General features: G+C 36.8%; 2 protein-coding genes across 2 annotated transcripts; both read right to left on the reverse strand.

Annotated features, from left to right (window-relative positions):
- Positions 1 to 11,797: 11,797 nt before the first annotated feature.
- On the reverse strand, positions 11,798 to 13,980 carry LOC6650789 (CLIP domain-containing serine protease B8). The gene is made up of 5 exons (XM_002073416.4): positions 13,167 to 13,980; positions 13,014 to 13,110; positions 12,643 to 12,944; positions 12,333 to 12,580; positions 11,798 to 12,242 (listed from the first exon to the last, which is right to left on the reverse strand). The coding sequence occupies exons 1-5, from the start codon at positions 13,738 to 13,740 to the stop codon at positions 12,156 to 12,158; spliced, it is 1,308 nt and encodes a 435-aa protein (XP_002073452.2). The 5' UTR covers positions 13,741 to 13,980; the 3' UTR covers positions 11,798 to 12,155.
- Positions 13,981 to 16,698: 2,718 nt separating this feature from the next.
- LOC6650790 (serine protease 7) lies at positions 16,699 to 18,974 on the reverse strand. The gene is made up of 3 exons (XM_023180230.2): positions 18,899 to 18,974; positions 17,950 to 18,532; positions 16,699 to 17,413 (listed from the first exon to the last, which is right to left on the reverse strand). Exons 1-3 carry the CDS (start codon positions 18,957 to 18,959, stop codon positions 16,819 to 16,821), a joined length of 1,239 nt encoding a protein of 412 aa, XP_023035998.1. The 5' UTR covers positions 18,960 to 18,974; the 3' UTR covers positions 16,699 to 16,818.
- Positions 18,975 to 19,789: the final 815 nt, after the last annotated feature.

Consider the following 19,789-nt stretch of genomic DNA (forward strand, 5'->3'; position numbering starts at 1 on the left):
ACAGGACAAGAAAATGGTTGGTCAACGGTTTTGGTCAAACTCCAAGCAAAGTGGATTAAAGACATAACAGTGGAGTGAACAACCGCAAACTGAATGGATACTCTGGTAACCGCAAAAATTCATCCATAAGACCCCCCATGGGGTCTGTCTGTAAGTTTATTCCTGAGCCTTAGAGCAACCAGTTGATTACTCTTTGGACTCTCAAATTAATCAGCTCTCATGTGTGGCATTTTGTATGACATGCACATTTTTCGTTTGACTAATCAATGTGGCCAAAAACTGGAACTTCTTCTCTAATTGCCTTCAATCGTATCGATGACTAATCAACCCGTCGCCATCCCAAGCCGAGGATGATGGCTTTTCCTCCACATCAAATTGGCATAGAAAAATTACAACTTTCAATCAATTGGATTATTGATAAAGGCAAAAAAAAGGAGAAATATAAAACTGAAATCTATCAAAACCATAAACCAGCAAAACCACTTTAAGTTGTCACTAAGTCTACGGAATGACAGATTTTAGGTTTGTTTCATTAAAGGGTACAAATTGGGTATATGAGTTGGCAATGAAATAAATCAAGAGGTTAGACAAAACAGTTAAGAGTTAATCTTAGTAGATCGAGACGAAATGTTTTCGTTGATTTCTTAAGTTGGTTTTCTTTCTTAGTTTTACGGTATCAGCTCTTCGACTACTCTATAGTCATAACGTGTATTTGCCTCTCCTCTTGTGAACAATAAATTATCAAAATTTGCCAAATAAATCAAGGCAAAAAGTACTTACCACAAACAGTCACACATATTGAATGGCATATAAACTTTTCACTTTACATTATTTGCTTGGACTGCATCTTTTGTACAAATACTTGGGCGGGCAGTTGCTGAGGGTTATGGGTTTGATTTGTTTGACATATTGAAGTGGTCAAGCAGCAAGCAGCACGAAAGGGCGTAACCAGATCAACCAGACAGAACACCCCCCTAAAATGCTATAGAATACATAGAAAGACGGCGTAAAGTTAATTGATTAACGACACGAACAGTTCAAAAAATTTAGGAACAGAATAAAGGGCCAAATTATAGTAGAAGCCCTAGGAAAAATTGTTTATTGTACCTACTTTTATGTTACATATTTTGAGAGGGAGAAAGAGAGAGAGTTCTAGTTTGAAATAGTGGCGAAGGGTGAGCTTTGATTTGTGGCCCATTGTCCAGCTTAAATTGTGCCAAACATTGTGGGCTATTGTTATGGTCACTCTTTCATATGAAGCAGAAAGTAAAAGTCTTTAGAACTCTCTCTCTCTCTCCCCCTCTTTTTCTCTTTGTGGCAAATTGATGGGAAAAGTATATGAGTCTGTCTGTCTGTCTATGTATGACCCTGTGTGGGTTGGTGGATTTTCTGGTAGTAAGGCTTCACATGTCTGAAAGATGGGTCAGGGGTTTACTTTTACCCCTACTAAACTATCCACTTATGCTTATTTATGCTTTTAATAAGCAACATGACATGCTGCAAATGTCAATACTCGGTCCTGTCATTCAAAAAGTGAAACCCTGTAACCAACTCCACGATGACTATGCCCAGCACGCGCACAGGATGTACTTGATTACTTGACATTTTCCATGGTAGTTTCCATCTACATAAACTCGTATGTATTAATGAAAGAAATAAATTTAATTTTGGCAATTAATGCCTTGGTCGATGTCAGTCAGTTTAGCAGCTGGGAATACTGGAATACTTTTTCTCCCACTTCATTCACTTGCTTTCTTCACTGAAATTTTTGCGCAAATTGCAATAAAACGGAGCCCAGCTCCACCCTCGGCAAAAGACAAGAGCATGGGGATGGTGGCAAGAACAACGCTTAGTCATCAGCCATCATCATTCCCATCATCATTGAGTTGGCCTAAGGGCCAGCTTATTGGATTTTTCAAGTGCGATTTATATATGTATGTATGTTGGTTACATGAAGTTCATAGAAGTTTTCTTGTTTTCCCTCCATTGTCCTTTGAGTACTTGAAATGTGTAAAAAGTAGGTACTCGAAACCTGTCAAACCTGAATGACATTCTCTCAATAGGTGTGAAATCTCTTTCTGAAGTGTAGGTTTTTTCTCTTGCAATTAGTGCGAATTACGAAATCAAAGTGAAAATGTTGCTAATAACCTGATTGAAGATTACAAACAAAAAGAAGAAAATCCCGCTTGAAACTTAATTAAATGTTACCTTTTGTTGTTGTGAGGAGTTGGCGGGGAGGAAGACATTTCCCACATGTGGGAAAGTGAAGCCACATAAAGGACCAGAGACAGAGTACAAGCTATTTCCATAGACTAGGCGTGTGTCGCGGTTTTACATGGCTCTTCATGTCCCGCGGCTGGCCACATGCATGCTCACATGGAAAAGGATAATGTTACGTCCCCTAGTCTGGGACCACATATCGTATGTATCCATTACACTCGACTGACGTTGACCAGCGGACAAGGGGGGTGGCTAGCGCGATTAGTTGACGAGTCCTTTAGTCCATCAATGGCACATCAAACTGTCCAACCAATAATAACAATAGAACCATTCAATCAGTAGAGCGCATAAAAACATAAAGAGATTTTAATTTTTTGATTATGTTGCCAGCTATCGTCCTCATACATACATATATACATATATGTGAGTGCGTGTCCTGCTCTCCCTTGGGTAAAACGAGGGGACATGGAATTTACTTTCCGTTTCTTTGTTGTAAATCGTTAATCAATGAACTTGGTGCGTGCTTTCTCTTCGCTTTTTTTCCGTTTTCGTTTTCCTTCTCCCTTCGACCCTTGGTCATTTTTGTGTCCAACAAGCTCATTTGTGCATTTAGCATAATAAAAAGAATCAACATCGTTGAGTAGTTGGCCCGGAAAGACCAAGTTGATTAAATTTCAATGTTGATGCCCAGTGTCAGGACATGGACATGAGCATTGGCCATTGGGTAATGCGTCGTAATTTCGATTTAAGTAATTTCCTTCTTAACTATTCGTGCATATCAAGTGATATGGCATTAGATCAGCTCACACATAGACGATAATTGAAGTCAATCAAGAAGTTTGGTCATTTTTGGGGCGGAAAAACCCCCAGACTAGTTTGGTTGAGTTAATGATTTATTCGGAAAATGGCTCAACTGTTTTAACCTACAATAAGACTTTAACTAAGATCATTTGAAAACTTTAAATACCAAAAGTTAGTTATACTTATAACATACTTAACTTTTAAACCTGTTTTATTATATTTTAAACAAGTTCTTACCAAATTTCAAGTTAACCACGACGTTAGGAATTTACTCTAAGAATCATTAAACTTAAAGACGAGCAAAATGAATCCTCAAGAATCGATTTAGAGCTCGACAACCGGCACCTCTTAATTTATCCTAGCCAAAGGAAACAAAACGAACCGAAACGAAAGCGAAGCCCTTCTCAACTCCTCCCTTCCGCTCAATTAAACAATTCAATGCAATTTAAAGACTACATTTTCAAAAGCATTTTTCTTCATGCCAATAACAAAAGACAAATCATTGCTATTAATTCCATACTCCTAAAGGAATGTTTCATTACCAGAGAGCACCAGCATCTGGCATCTGGGAAGGGCAGGACCAGCCGAAGGTTGCTTGATTGGAGAAGGGGGGCGGAGAGAGAGGGGAATAAGGACACACATGTGTGTGTGTTTCTGCCTTTTACTTACTTTTAATTTCCTTCGACTGCCTTATTACGTTCATTCATATGCAAATCGCTGGACTGTAACACAATGAATTGAAGAGGCAAAGCAAAAGGAAAAGCCTTAACAAAAGTCATTCGTGAAAAGGTTTTTCATTCGGTTTATCCCTCTCTCTCACTCTTCAATTTCATTGTTGTTGCTGGCATTTGCTTTGAGCGATTAAAAAAAGAAAAGCGAAGAAAAAGTAGAAGAGCCATAGAAGAAAGGCATATGCTAACCATATACTTATGAAAACGAAACCTTAAGGAAAAGTCTTATGGCAAAAGGGATTTTCACCTCATAACCCAAATATGCATTACATAGTCCTTTCACAGGGTGGTATTTGTTGCTGCTGCTTCGCGTCGTATCCTTCCATTTAACTACCCGCGAAAATGGTTTATGGGGTTGTTGCTTTCTGACTGTACTTTTTCGCATTTTAAGTATCCCATATCAAATTTAAATGAATTGCTTCCTTTTTCCTTTTCCCTGTTAGGAATAGGACTACCCATGGTCGTTTCCAAGAGGGGGTTATAAGAGGGAACCGTTGTCCCTACAAAACGTTGGATTAAGTAGATGATACAGTCATAAATGAAGTCCTTTTTGCTATATTCCGATTTATAGTTCTTTTGGTTTTACTTTGAAACTATTATTGGTTTAATTTTTCATATTTATTTTGTTGTTAATATATTAATAAATGTCTTTAAAATTGCACGAAAGCATAAAAGGACTTTAAGATTTCATTTAGTTTATAGCTGATGAGTGATGCAAAGGATTAAACTAAACTGAATCTCCAATTCTATTCTAGTCGCATGTGATCTCTCCCCTTTTAGAGCCACTCCCATGTATAAACATTTAGCAAACTATATAGATATAGGGTTATATATATATGTAAGTAAGTATTGTAGATTGCAGCGGCTTATAATTCACAAAAACTTCAATACAAATTGTATCATTCGCGCAATGTCCGCCCTATTTCCCTTTCATCTATGATGATTTTGTTTGACAGCGGCTTTTATGTTTGGTGAAACAATTAAAGTTATTTGCATAGTTTTTGGTGGGTTGGCCTCACTCTCATATATGTAAATCTATATGTGTATGTAGGATCAAACAATGGACCACGGATCAAGGGACCAGGAACCAGCCGATGCCCCCTGCCATGTGATTGCATCCCTGCCCAAGGCACATCGACGCTGATGAGGATATTGGGTGGCCATTAAATTGTATTTGACTCTGGAAATATTTGTGTGTGTGTGTGTGTGTGTGTGGAACAGGATGCGACATATAGGATACACTCGTATGGGCAAAAGTGTTTTGTCGGTTGACAGCTTCAAGTGGTTCATTGTTCGTGTAGCATTTTGCGCATTATCAGCAATTCAATTCGAGAGTTGCCAAAAAGAAAACCCAAGAAATTTCAACTTTATTTCAAGCACTTCAAATTGGAGTTGTTTGGGAAAATGTCGCAAAGACGCAACTGTTGAGCATCGAATTTATTTATTTATTTCATTTCACCTAAATGACACGAATTTGTCATTTTCTAAGGTACAGTTTAGTCGAATTTTTATGCCCGCCCCCCTGCTGTGTACCTTGTACCTTCCCTCATATGTCTCTACATATGTTGTTGTTTGTTTATTGCCACACCCACTGCCAATGCCGCCACCTCCTCCCTTATGGAGTCCTGCCCTTAGCCTAAGGGCTAGATTTCTCATTCTGTTTGCTCAGCAGTTGGGAAATTTCAATTAGAACATTTGAACACAATAACCGAATGAAAAAAAAAAACTGTTACAAAATGTTTATAATTAGTTTTTCATATGCAAATTTCTTGCTTTATTTTCATTTTGTGGCTACTTTCTTTGTGTGTGTTGACTCTCTTGTTGTGGGTTGAGTAAATTAGAATTAAATATTCTTTTTATTGTGCGGGACCTGTTTTTTTCCCTCGCTTTAACCCTGAGGCAAAGGCTGAGTTTTTGAGACCTTTGACCCAGTGCCCTTACCCATCAACTGTTGTCCTTTTGAAGCAATTTAATTGCAATAAAGAAAATGTCATGAAAAATGATTCGCAAATGAGATAAACGGAAGGAAACGTCGCGACATGTTGTCGCCACATTGAAAATTGTATTGGCTTTTCCTCGTTTCTCGTTAGCCAACAGCTTGTTAATAACTTTTCAATATAATTTCTTTTCTTTTTTATAAATATTTATCAACTGATGCAAAGTGTCTGAACTTCTTAGGGTTGCGATTGCTAAAATATGCAAATTTCGATTTGAACCATTTTCGCGTAAAATAAAAGTCATAATTTCCTTTGGAAAACACGTGCGTCGTTTATTGCCAAGTGATTATAATCAAAGGGAGGGGGGTTTTCCGCTTTTCCGCTTGTCTTGATGACATATTAAAAATTCAACAACTTTAACTGCTTTTACTTTTATTATTCATTTTTAAGGCGCGTGTAAGTTAGAAATTTGCATTTTATCGTTTTCACTGGTTGAGTAATTGCAAAAAAAAAGTGCATTTAATGCAAGAGTTTTTGGTTCCTCTTCTGGTTACGATATTTTCTCTTTCTTGGCGATTTAACTGGTCGTCCCATGTGATCGAATTGCAACTTGTTGCCACCTTCAAAAATCAAAGAACTTGGTCCAGGTGTAAAAACTGTTGTATTCTAAGTTGGTTAAGACAAAAAATTTTTTTAAAATTCTTAATATGAAGTTCAATACCTTGAAATTACTTTGGCTATTATCACTTGCTGGCCCTGAACTTCCCACAAATTGACAAAGAAGGCCAGGAAGAATCCCAAAATGATATAAGAAAAATGCATTTTCTGTCGCACCAGATGCAAATGTCATTAAAGTTGTAAATCTTATATCCGTTCTAGTAGAGCTCAACTTATCCACTGCAAGTGATATAATTTCCATTGAGAAATTGAGACTACGCACTTAAGTCAGTTAATCGCAACTTTTACTTACTTAATACAAATAAATACATATATTTGTTTTTTCACTAACCCCACTTTGGGTATATTTATTATGTAAATAAAAAGGAAATTAAAGTTTCCGTACAAAAAAAGATTAAAGTTCATTTAATATTGCGTTTTGTATATAAAAAATGCTTTTAAAATCGTAAATATATAATTCAAATTAAGGTTCTACAATTACCTATATATTAAAAGTTATTTATAAATTTTAACAACATAATTAAAATTAAAGTTTCAAATTTCTCTTTAGTTTTCCAAGCTTTATGAGAAAAAAAAGTCAAAAGTATTTTCTTATTTATGTTTAATATTTTTTAACCTTTAAATGTAACTATATATTCTTCAAGTAACTATATATTAACTATCTTTAAGTACTTTTTGACGGATCGAAAGTGTGCTGATTTTATTCCATACACGAAAAGGGCGATAAACTTGTTAATATTTAATGTTTAAAATATTAAAAAAAAGGTTTATTAAGCAAAATTGTGTTTCTACATCGAAAAGAGAGACGAGTAGTTAATAAAACAATTAATTCCAAGCATATACTTCTTTTTAAACAGAAGAATTGCTATATATGTATAGATAACAAAAAATAAAGTAAAATTTTGATGTATTTTGTCTTTTTTTACTATTTAAAACAAAAATAAAAATGATTTACATTTAACAGCTTATGTCTTAAAGAAAACCAGAGGGCCGGGGCTAACTTCGACCGCGTCAAAGTTTGTATACCCTTGCAAATTTTATGGTAACTCTTTCCTTACCTATAGCCATCAAAGTGGAAAAAAATTCAAGCTAAAAAGGCTAATGTTTGCGAAAGAACGGCCAACAATCTTAGCATCAGAGTCACTGTTTTCCACCGATCGTTCCTATGGGAGCTATATGATATAGTAACCCGATCTTTATCAAATTCGGCACAGTCATTAACAGATATATTAAACTAACAAATGTTTAATTTGAAAGCAATCGCGTCAAAAGTGACGAAGTTATTGACAAAAGTCACTGTTTTCGAAAGATAGTTCCTATGGGAGCTATATGATATAGTCAGCCGATCTTGATCAAATTTGGCAGAGTCGTTTATATGTGTAATTAACTCACTAATATTATATTTCATGACAATAGCTCAGAAATTAACGAAGTTATTAAGAAAAGTCACAGTTCGTGACTTTGTGGCTGAATCCGAGATATACAACGCCTGCAGTATATACAAGCTTACATGCAAAATTTCAGTTCTGTAGCTCCAACGGTCTAGGAGGAGTTTGCGTTGATCCAGACGGACGGACAGACGGACAGACGAACGGACGGACGGACGGACATGGCTATTCGAACTCGTTTCGTCGTGCTGATCAAGAATATATATACTTTATATGGTCGGAATTGCTTCCTTCTATGCGTTGCACACTTTTGACCAAAATTAATATACCCTTTTTGCAAGGGTATAATAAAGACCATTATGCTGTAAAGTAATGTTTCGTTCAACAATATGTTTAAAAACAAAGAATAAAAAATTAATAAATACAAAAAATAAATAATATTCTATTAGGGAAATTAAAAGCCCTTAGCTTAATTTTTGTAGTTTAGTCAGAGCGAAAAAAAAAACACAAATATAATTCGGTCCACCACTGCGTATGGGTCAAGCTGCCCTAAAGTAGGCAATGGTTTTTGATAGCTACCTAACTTTTGAGGTGCCAACGGAAAATTCAAAAAGAACAAATTGTAACACATTAAAAATGTCCTTGGCAGTTAATGAAAGTTTTACAAACTGCTCCAAAACAAGTCACTACAAATTATAAGTAGAGCATTTGATATTCCATATAAGTTTTGTTATATGTATTTGTTGTTTATTACAACTCTTTGGAAATGCGATAAGAAGACTCTCGCATCTTGCTCAGTCATTGACATTCTGTTTGCTTGTCTGCCCTTTTTTTGTTGTTTTGCACTAATTCTGTTTTTCTTTTCGTTGGTACAGTTTAGCTTGTTTATTTTTTTTTTTTGCTTTATTTTCTTTGCACTGCCTTAGACAATCCATTAACTAATGAAAACGATCCAATCGAATGTGCAATTTGCCATTTTTATAAGCATTTCTTTTTGGTATTTTTTCTTTTACTTGTCACATTCTAATTTCATTGAATTTATACAACAATTTCACCCAAATGCTCAGGGATGGATACGTCAAGGGGTGGGTGAAGTGCAGAAAGTGCTCTTGTCATGCAAAGTATTTTCTTTTCACTCCTCTTTCCATTGACATTTAATAGCACATATCAAACGTCTGTCCGTTCGTTCGTCTGTCACTTTGTCTGACTCTGTGTGTGTGTGTGTGTGTGTGTCGCACGTTGTCATTTATTGATATGAGGCAGTGCAAAATTAACAAGTCGATAAACTTTTATAGTTATGCTAGAGTCCCAGCTGCAAATAAATACAAATGCAATTGCCAAGGCCATCAAAATGAAAATACCGAAAACGAAACGGAAAAGCTCTTTACCCTCGCTCAAAGTACGGGTGTGGTATATATTGCCCTCTCTACCTGTCGACAACAACAAAACCAAAGAAAAAACTCCCTCGAACTTGAACCCGAACTCGAACTGACGGCATATGGCTAATTTTCCAAACAGGCCCTTATAATTTTCCACTCTCTCACACACACAAACAAAGTTCTTTTTTCCACAACAACAAAACGTTGCCAAATGTCATTATCAAAATTCTCAAAGTCCATAAATTGATTAGACGAAGTTTTTCATTTTTGTCTGCCCTTCTGCCTTTTTATAAAGTAGCTCAAATTGACTATATAATGGGCATATGTGGGCGTGGTTCCACTCAAGTTTTGTTTCGCTTTTAGTGCCCCTAAATGAATTAAAAACTCAGCCCCGCCTACTCCCCAATTGTTTGCCTTGTGCGGTCTGCATTTTGATTCAATTATGATTGACAGCCAAATTGCCAGTGTTACAGATGTGAGCCAAAGGTACAGACATGGAAAGTATTCTAGTTGAAAGTTTGGTATGAGAGATTAGGAAGCGAAGACCATGAACAAATAATTTTTGACTCCAAAAAGTAGAATTATTGCAAGTGGAGACCTGTTGTAGGAAGTTCGGAAGTTTAGTCTTTGAAACTTCTATGTAAAATTCTTTGACTTTTTAAATCTCAAAAATATGAATTTTAATAGAGAAGTTTAGCAAGTACTCAGTTTTGTTTTTAATAATTATATCCTAAAAGGGGGTGTTATGAAATTGCTAAGATTTGTTTAACGTAGAGAAGGAGGCGTGGGATCTGAATCCCATGAAGTATATATGTACATATACATTTGTATATTCTTTATCAGCATGAGAAGTAGATTGTACATTTAACCAATGTCCATATGTACGTATGAACTCATTTAGAAAGCTACTCGAGTTAAACTTGGTATTTACATATGCATTAAATTGGACAATTAACATCAAATTTGACAAAAAACAAGGCCGGGGCTATGTACAAGTTACAGTGAGTGTCATAGAAAATCGTACACCTATATTAAATATGAATATGTGTGTGTGTCGCACAGAGAATGATCTCTGCTAAATAAAACAATGTATACTCTAAATGAAATATAGAAAATACTTTTTAAAGAAAACTTAGTAACAAATTTCTTTTTATATAGGAAAAATATGCAAAATATTTTTAAAAAACGATAAATTCAAGAAAAATTTTGAAGGATTTTACGATTTTATAATGGAACTTTGGGGCAGACAAAGTTAATTTCTTCCTCATTATACTAAAATTTTCTTTAATTAAATTAATATATTTAATATTTGAAGATAAAGAGTGATTTTGATGGACTTACACTAAAATTCGATTGCTATTTAAGAAAGCAAACAATATATTATGTAAATACTTACTTTTACTACATAAAAACAGATCTTGGACTTTCTTTAACTTAAATGATCTAACGCTGTGACGTGGTTTCGTTTACTAGTTTCTCTGATTCCGATACACAAACACATTTTAGCGACCCTGTAGTCTTCCCAGATTTGAAGCTCTTTGTTCAAGGTCAACTGATTTTTTTGCAAATTGCCACATGGAAACTTATGTATGCTTAGCTATAATCTATGGAAATGCATGTAGTTCAAGGTTAACCAAACAAAAATCGCCAAACCCTCATAATAAGCTAAGCAAACACATAAAGTCCAATAAAAAGAAAAAAAAAAAATCATTGGCGCCGTTAAGTCTTCGAATGGAGGAGAAGGAGGAGAAGGAGGTGGAGGTGGACTAGAGGGTGATAACTGATAAATATCATGAATATTAATGTGGCATATCCAACGCTTTAAAGCTAAAAACCCATCAAATCCACAAGCTCAAAATGTAAAATGCTGTCAAAGAGTCAAGTTCACTTTCACTCGACTTTTGCCGCATGACGCACTTCAGCCGACTCTGGATTGGTCTCTGGGTGTGCATGTGTGTGTATGTGTGTATGTGTGTGACAACAGAAGCTGAAGCTGACTAACTGGCCCCCGTATCGGAACGGATCGCCACGGACCGGCTTCGAGCCAATTTTGGTCAGTGGCACAGTGGATGGATGGATGGTTAGATAGACTGAATGAAGAGGCCGATGTCGCATACAAATGGAGTGTTTTTTTTTTTGGATTGTAATTTTGTTTTTGGTTTGGTTAGCTGCCTATTTACGGCTCGAAATGGCTCCGCGGAGGCCTGATGAATGGGGTTGGCATCAATTTTTGGATGGGTTGGCATTGCATCATTTTGTTTCACTACGTTATTTTCGGCCTGGACACAAGTAAGTATTTTATGAGCTTCTTTGGCTACGTTTTTGAGTGCAGCACACGCACACACCAACACACACACACGCACAAACAGTGAGGCGAATGAGGAGTGAAAGCAAAGTGTGGCAATCAATGACGACATCAAAATGTTAACTATATACATATCAATATCAAGTTTGACCAGCTGTTGGTATTAACTGATGTCTGATATGGATTTGGAAAAGCTAAAACAGCTGATAGACCAGGCCAGGCCAGGCCAGGCCAGGGCAGGGCAGTCAAGGGCATATATAATTTTCCTGGACAGGTGAATGATTCATATGAAACAAAATGAACTATCAGCCCAACTGTGAAACAAATTCAATTAAAAAATAATAATGACAAGTGTGTGTAAATATTTTAATAGTTTAATTAAATAGAAACATGTTTTTCAGACTTTAGTTAGAACCACATTCTTGCATTCCATTTAACACACAGCCAAACAAACATAAACACACACACAGACACACACAGGTACTTCACTCAATCACACACACAGCTTTTTTAAATATAGCCTAAACAAAGAGTTAGTGTTAGAGATTAATTAGCAAAAATATGTACAAATATTTAGAGATACAAAACAGATCAAAGCCCCCTCTCTCAAATTAGGCGCCAATTGTCAAATCGACTGGGACTCCCACTCCCTCCCTCTCGACGTCTCCTCCTTCTTCATCCATCCAGTTAGATGGAACAAAATCCAAACACTGACGTCAAATATTTTGCTCTACAATGCTATTTATCCATTCTCTGTATTCACCAACATTCGTATAAACTGCTGGCTTACCAGCCATGCCACACTGCGTAAAAAAAGAATAAAAAATATACAAATACAATAAATATATACTATAAATACTTATATATACATATATATATCAATTGTTTTCTACCTGCGTAAAACCATAGCTAACAACACCGTAGGCCACCCAACGGGAATGCTGACGATCAAAATACATCAGCGGACCACCAGAGTCACCTGCACAGGTATCTTTGGCATATTCACCGCCGGCACACAACTGCTTTGGGCCCAAACGCATGCCAAACATTTCCAAAATCTTTGTACAATTCTCGTTCGATACATAGGGTATACGTAATTTCAATTTAATGGGACTGTGTATGTTTATGAAATATTTGTTAACTGTAAATAGATGAAATAGGATTAATGAATGTTTCAATATTTTTTATTCGAGTTGAACTTACACAAATCGGTGCGACCCCAACCGGAAACCGAGAACATTTGCCCCTCGACAAGAGGTGTCATTTGCGATGTCTTATTGGGCAGACAAATGGGCATAATGAAGTGGGTAAAGGATACAGGATGCTTAAGCCTTATAATGGCAATATCATTGTATTTATAATTCGAATACTCCTTATATTCAGGATGCACATGAATCCGTTCGTGTGCTATATCCAAAGCGGCATCGGCGCAACTCAAGTAATTGGGTTCTTCAATGCAATCCGGTTCAGTTTTCACATTAAACTCGCCCAGACGTACATGTTTTCTGGAAAGATGAAAGGCATTTACTTGAAGAGTGAATTTTTGTTTAAGAAAGTCAATTTTTAAAACTTACAAGCCGCGACGTTCTCGCACACCTTCACCTTCAACACAATGTGCGGCAGTTAATATATGACGATCATCAATCAGAGCTCCACTACAGCCATAATCATCTGTAAAGAAATACTTTTTAGCTAAACCGAATTCCCTATCTTTTAATTAGACTCACTTGAATTGTAAACCAACAAGGCCAGCCAGGGATATTCATCTAATTCGGCTATCTCACCGCCATAAATACGATTTGTCACCTGTTTGCCACATTCATTCAATAGATTGAAACCCGTACTGGGCTCCACCGTTTGAATGCGCCGTTTGAGTTTCTTACGCTTGAAACGTGATGTTACATCCAAGAAGCGACGATATTCAAATTTCGAAAACTGTATTACTGGATGAAGATAATCCTGTCCATTGGCCGGACAACAGACCAATGATTCATATGATTCATTGGAGACAGTTGTAGTTGACTCAGTTGTCGCCGTAGCCGCAGCTGTTGCTGTAGTTTCCATTGTATCGCATTGGACTTTTTTCAGAAAATTCACCTTCTCGGCTGGCAAATTGGTGACATTTCGCACTTGTAAATAGGCGGAACATTGGCTAACACGTATACAAATACCATTTTGTTTGGTAGTCTCATTTGGTATATCACAGGGTCGATTGTTAAGCGTTGCGTCCGTCAAGTTCGAGCAACAGACAAGTAATGCACACCACAAGTAAGACCCAAAGGAGAAGCGTTTGCAGTGCATTGCACGATCACTTATTGATCCGATTGATCCGATCTTGATCGGTGTTAGTTTGATTGCGAAAACTTTGACAACTCAACTGTGCAAACCGATACCGCACACACACACACACACACTTGCTGTTGTTGTTGTTGGGCAAGAAGAGACGGCAAACTTTTTTTTTGTATCCGTTCGCGTGAACACTCAGCTGTGAATTGAATTTGAATGCTGCGCGAAACCACACAAAGCACTACAGCCAAAAAACAAAATAAAAAAACCAAAAACAAAATGTAAAGAAAATGAAAAAACCGAAACCGAAATCGGAAGAGCCGAAGTCAAAGCCAAAGTGCCAAAAAAAATAAACAAACAAAAAGATACTGAAACCGAAAAACCAGACATTACTTCTGCCGCCCCCACTGCTCGATCTGCTTTTGACACCTTTTCAGTGTGTATGCGGCTGCGTGTGTGTGTGTGTGAAACGAAAACGAGTCCAAAACTGCAGTCACGACACTGAAAACGGGAGCAACGGTCAAGCGTAGCCGTCTGGCGATCGTTCAGCTAACTGGTCCCAGCCAGAGCCCCATTATGCAATGGCCCAATCATCGGAGTTGGAGACGAGGCGACGTCGTCGACGATCGTTTCAGCTGTGCACTCTTTGTTTTCACTTTCGTTTGTAGCTTGTAGTCATCTTGTATCTCATTTTTAAGGTCTACTTTTGGGAGCCATTCGCAAATCGTTTGGCAAAAAGCTTGACTTGGAGCTTTGCTTCAGAGGGTTTAATATAGAGGTCGATTTGTTTGTCTTTGAGTATATTACAATTTAACAATAAAAGTAATAACTAGTTGAACAACGATAACAATTAAATACTTAGTTAGCAAACAGAAAAATGTATAGAATCTGTTAAGTGAGTTTACACACAATAAAATAGCAAACAATTAATAACTATATCAATTTTTCTCATATACTAAGATAACAAATAGAAATAGCCGGATAGGCAATGGATGCAATTTAATAAAAATAATTAAATTGGAAAATCAAATACTGTAACAGTCTTTACTAAACCAACTCACTAAAGAATTCCATTACTTGAATATACATATGTATTAGTATGTAATTACGTATATAGTTGCATATCTCAAATAATGACTTCAAAAGAATGTGTAACTGATAAATACAGAATATGTTAGTTGTTGACATTTTTTAACCGATATTCTCGTACCAAATAGCGCCAAAAAAATTACAAGAAAAAGCATCAAACGTATTTAAATCTGAAAAAAATAATTTATTTAGTATTAAAAAGTATTTTACTTACGTAATACTTTACGTTTATCCCATAACTGGAAATTTAATTGCCGTTATTTATTGGCTTGAATCAAATTTATATTTTCTAAAACCACTAAGTAATATTTGAAGTTCGAAGCGCCGTTTATCCATTCTGCAATGATATGATAATAAAAGAGCTTTTGTGAATTAATATTAAATATAATATTGTAATACTTATCTTATCTATCGATCACTGATTAAATCCATACTACGACAGCGCAACGAGGAACGCCGAAAACAGACAAGAGGGGGGCAATGCAGCCCCAAGAACTGATGCCCGCCCCCTCAGCTGCAGCGTCTTTATAGCATCAGCGGCAGCGAAGCACAGGAGAACACGCACGCATAACTTTCTCTCCCCCCACAGTAGTCGCTTAGCGCCAGCGTCGAACTGCAGAAAGTGTGAGAATCGATCTCTCATTTATTTGCACTCACTCTCACTTACAATTAGTGGCGATCTCCTGCAGTAGCTACGATATGAGTGTGGGACTGTGAGAGTGAGACAGTTGCAGCAATAGAATAAGAATAGGGGGAGATGCAGAAAGTGGACTTTGACCCCTTTTGGGCTTACCTGCTAAATATTTTAAGCTTTTGCATAAAAAGGAGTTTAAATTAATAGAAAATCTATAACTACCAATAGCTACATACATCTACAAACGTATTTAGATATATATCTAAGATTTTAATCTAATATACAAATTACAAAACCTGAAATTCTGTATATGTACATATATAGTAAAACAAGTCACATACTACATACTGGTTACATACATACATATGTATATTAGATAACGGATTTGTATAAATGGGTGTAGGGATCCTCACACAATATTTTCTGTTGGTTTTATTAAGAACTTTTTATTATCAAAGATTATGAAAGATATACATACGTAAACACGTGAAAAGAGCTTTTTATAAAAATTTGTTTTACCTATACTAACTAACTAACTAACTAACTAACTTTCTGATCCAAAATGCTTTAGCGATACCTAAAGCAATCAACTATGCCTTTAATCTGTCTATTATTCGCCTGACTTTAATTGTGATTACCCAATCAATAGCCCAATTAGTTTGCTAATAGCCTTCTACCGTTTATACAGGTATACAATTAATATTTTATTTTCAGTTAATATTTTTATGAATCATCAACTGCCATTTCTCATAAATTCTTATGAAAATTATATGGGTCATGATATTTTTGAAAAACGATTAAACTTATTATATGACTTTTTTTCCACGCAATCGCAGGGATTTCCATCAGAATGCAGGAATATAGTTGAATCCGTATCAAAGGTAAAATCAATGCAATTACAGTTTTCTTCTACTCGATCTTGGTCTGTACAAAGCGTACTAAACTGCCGAATCACTGGCTAAGACGTTTGTTTAAACATTTTGGGCCCAAAGTCCACTAAATTCGAACCGAATCGAGCCAAACCAACACCTGTTTGTAGTCAGCCGATGGCGGAAGTTTTCTTGTGGTCTAGCTATAGCCAGTTATAATAGTTTATATTGTGGGTAAACAATATATGCATATAATTTGGCCAATTAAAGTCCAGTGGCAATGTCAATGGCTGGCGATTGTTTTGCATGCCGGGAAATCCAAAGGTTTTTCAAAGGCAGTTCATTAACTTGTTTAACAATAGGCCAATAGGCAAGTTAATATACATTTTTTACTACAATCTTTTATTAGCTAATAGTAGTTAGGTTAATAATAATTCTATGCTAAAAGGTGATCACAAATTGAGCTTCAGACTTAAACTAAAACTGATAATAGGGCTCATTTTAAACCCGAATATTCTGTTTGATCCAAATGTCATAGGCCGACACACTCGTATAGACGCCAGGCCAGTCCTTGAGACCGCATTTATAACCAAATGAGACAACACCCTCCAGCACCCAGGAGTTATCACGGAAACGCATCAAGGGACCACCGGAATCGCCATCACAACTGTCCTGACGGAACTTGCCTCCGGCACAAATTTGTGTGGCCATAATATCGATCTTGCGTTGGGCGAATTTCTGACGACACTCACTGGGATCCACATAGTTGACAGCTAGCTTTTGTTTAATAGGACTTCTAGTGGCCTGTAGTGTACGTCCCCAGCCAGCTACCATAAATTGTTGGCCAACATTTCGGGCCTCTGGGGCCACCACCGAAGGCAAGCAAATTGGACGCACATTCTCCGTATATCGCACATTACGATCCAGTCGGGCAAGACCGATATCATGAGCCTGATTAGGGGAACCCGATTTGTACAGTTCATGGACCCGAACCTCTGCCACGCCATAACGTTGACTTGCCGGAGCACAAGTGCCTCCATTTTTGGGACAATCCACAGCAGAGCGAGTATCATATTCACCCAAAAGTACTGACACTCTGCAAAAAACAAAGACAAAGAATAAGTGAAATGAAGCCCATTAAAGAGATAACTAATTGGTGCTTAGCCTCCCCAGTTCAACCCATTTTATGGTCATATGATTTATGAATGACTCATTTTTACAAGCAGCAAAGAACAAACACTTCACAAATCTGGTTTTTTCCTATGGTGAATGTTTTTGGTCAGTTAATTAATATTCTTCAGCAAAAACAAAAACATAAATATAAACGGGAGACTGTCTCTTGAAGTCTTTGGCATATAATTTTTAATGGGGGGATTCCTTTCATTCGATAGATAGTTATTGTATCTGTTTGGATGTCTAAACAAAATAACCATTGAGTTTTTATAATAGAAATTATAAATCCCCTAAAAGTTCTTACCGCAAAACCACAAAAGTAAATTTAACCTTTGAGATGAAAGAAGGTGTGAAATATCAAGTTATTCTAGCTATATTATGACTTTGTTACTCGATTAATGCTCCTTTTGGGTAATTGGATTAAACTAGAGAACTTTCCTAGATTATCTTGCAACTTACAGTGTTCCAATTTCACGTTCAATACGTCCCGTCAGGCAATGAGCCGCCGTTAGAATATAACGTTGATTGATCAAAGAACCAGCACAACTGGTGGCCAAACCATTGCCAGAATTGCGTCTATATTCCATTAAGGCCATCCAGGGAAACTCATTGAGATCGGCATCCTCGCCGCCATAGATTCTATGCTGCACTGTCAAACCCCCGCATGTGGGTGGCTGTGGCAAGAGACTCGAACCATCGTCAGTTTGTCTAAAACTACGATCTATACTTTGGCTAGGACCAAAACTCCAAGGCTGCGATGGACTATTCTGTTGACTGGGAAAGAAAAAGTTATTTCGTCGTGGCGCCGGCTCTGTCCATTCATAGTCGAAGTCATTTTGACGTTGAGTCCGTGCAAAGTCTGTGTCACGAGTGCAACACACCAAAGGACGACTATCCGTAGCTGTGCCACAACGTGAATCCTTCATAAACTGCTTGACGCTGGATGATAAATTTGGATTCTGTAGCACTGAATACAAGGTTGGACATTGAAGTATATTCACACAATAACCAGTCACTTGATTGGGACTCAAACAGGAACGATCTAAAGAAAAACAAAAACAGATGGTCAGATGCGTTTTGCAGAAATCTTGTTTTGGTTAAAGTCTCCAATATCCGGGGAAGCACGCGACCGACATTCTTTTGCTGGCGTATCTGATTTATAACATTTCCTTGTGTGTGTGGTTATGAAAGGGGAATTTTGTTATGGCCAAGCTGAATGCACTTTTAATAACTCAAATAACTCTTTGGGTTATTACCCAAATACTGAAGCTGGCACGTGCAAGTTCGTCAACAGGTTTAACCTGCTCTCTTTGATGGGGCATAGAATATGTCAAGTTTTGTGCCTTCTCCCATAATATTTAACACTTTTTGGGAAATTTCATTGTCAATACTTGAAATTCTCACTTACACTGAGCTCGGGCATAATTAGCACTCAATATGCATAATAATATTGCGATAAGAACTTTCATTTTTATTTCTATTTTTATATTTTTTCACACCCGTTTTACAAGTGATATCTGACTCGGTTGTATTCAAACTGTTGGCTTTAACATATAAACAGGGCCTTTTTATAGCCACGCTGGACTGAGAGAATCAAGAACCAAAGCAAAGAGCAGAGAGTGACTAGAGCCAATCAGGTTTTATTCTGCGGTTAAATCACTTACTAAACTCAACCGAACTCAGATAGATAGATGCTAAAAAGATGCATGTCACTGGGTGACACTAATTTGGTTAGTAGCTCTATTTCACAAGAGTCCACAAACTAGTCTTTTATGCTAAATAGGGAAATATCTGATTGGTGGGTGCAATGAACTGAACATAGTTAGCGCCATTCCAAAGTCAATGGTCAAAGTCTTTGTCAACGTCATAGTAAATTTTCATGGAACTTGTTTACTCATAATATTCATATACAATGTGGTAAGAGATTCTAATTGTTCTATGCGTTCCAAATTTGCCCATTTGTCATAATTCGAAAATCCGGAAAAGTTAAAGATTCCTGACAAAAAAAAAAGTCTTTAAAGTGTTAATTGAACTCCAAAATTAAGTGCGAACGTGCCAGACACCAAGTCAAGAGAGCATAACGAATGAAAATCAATATTTTAAGACTCTCAGTTTTTGTTTACCCCCTCCGCCCCCTTTTTTTCACCTGCTTCCCACTGATCTTCTGATCTGATTCATGCTAACAAGCAAGCAAAACAATTTTGAATCAAATCTGGTTTTGCTAATTAATACAAATACTACAAAAGCCAATCTGGAAGCTGTCTAAACGTTGCGTCGCTGCTTGGGGATTCCTTTCAGT

The sequence above is a fragment of the Drosophila willistoni genome, chromosome 3R (assembly GCF_018902025.1).
Source record: "Drosophila willistoni isolate 14030-0811.24 chromosome 3R, UCI_dwil_1.1, whole genome shotgun sequence".
In the NCBI taxonomy this organism is placed as follows: domain Eukaryota; kingdom Metazoa; phylum Arthropoda; class Insecta; order Diptera; family Drosophilidae; genus Drosophila; species Drosophila willistoni.

What these genes read in the sequence shown, in the direction of transcription:
- LOC6650790 (XM_023180230.2), bottom strand. Translation starts at nt 18,959, where the DNA reads ATGAAAGTTCTTATCGCAATATTATTATGCATATTGAGTGCTAATTAT. An exon ending in TAATTATGCCCGAGCTCAGT is followed by an intron (nt 18,533 to 18,898) that starts GTAAGTGAGAAT and finishes GTTTTTCTTTAG; the next exon opens with ATCGTTCCTGTTTGAGTCCC. An exon ending in GAACGTGAAATTGGAACACT is followed by an intron (nt 17,414 to 17,949) that starts GTAAGTTGCAAG and finishes TGTTTTTTGCAG; the next exon opens with AGTGTCAGTACTTTTGGGTG.
- LOC6650789 (XM_002073416.4), bottom strand. Translation starts at nt 13,740, where the DNA reads ATGCACTGCAAACGCTTCTCCTTTGGGTCTTACTTGTGGTGTGCATTA. An exon ending in GTGCGAGAACGTCGCGGCTT is followed by an intron (nt 12,945 to 13,013) that starts GTAAGTTTTAAA and finishes TCATCTTTCCAG; the next exon opens with AAAACATGTACGTCTGGGCG. An exon ending in TTAGCTATGGTTTTACGCAG is followed by an intron (nt 12,243 to 12,332) that starts GTAGAAAACAAT and finishes TTTTTTACGCAG; the next exon opens with TGTGGCATGGCTGGTAAGCC.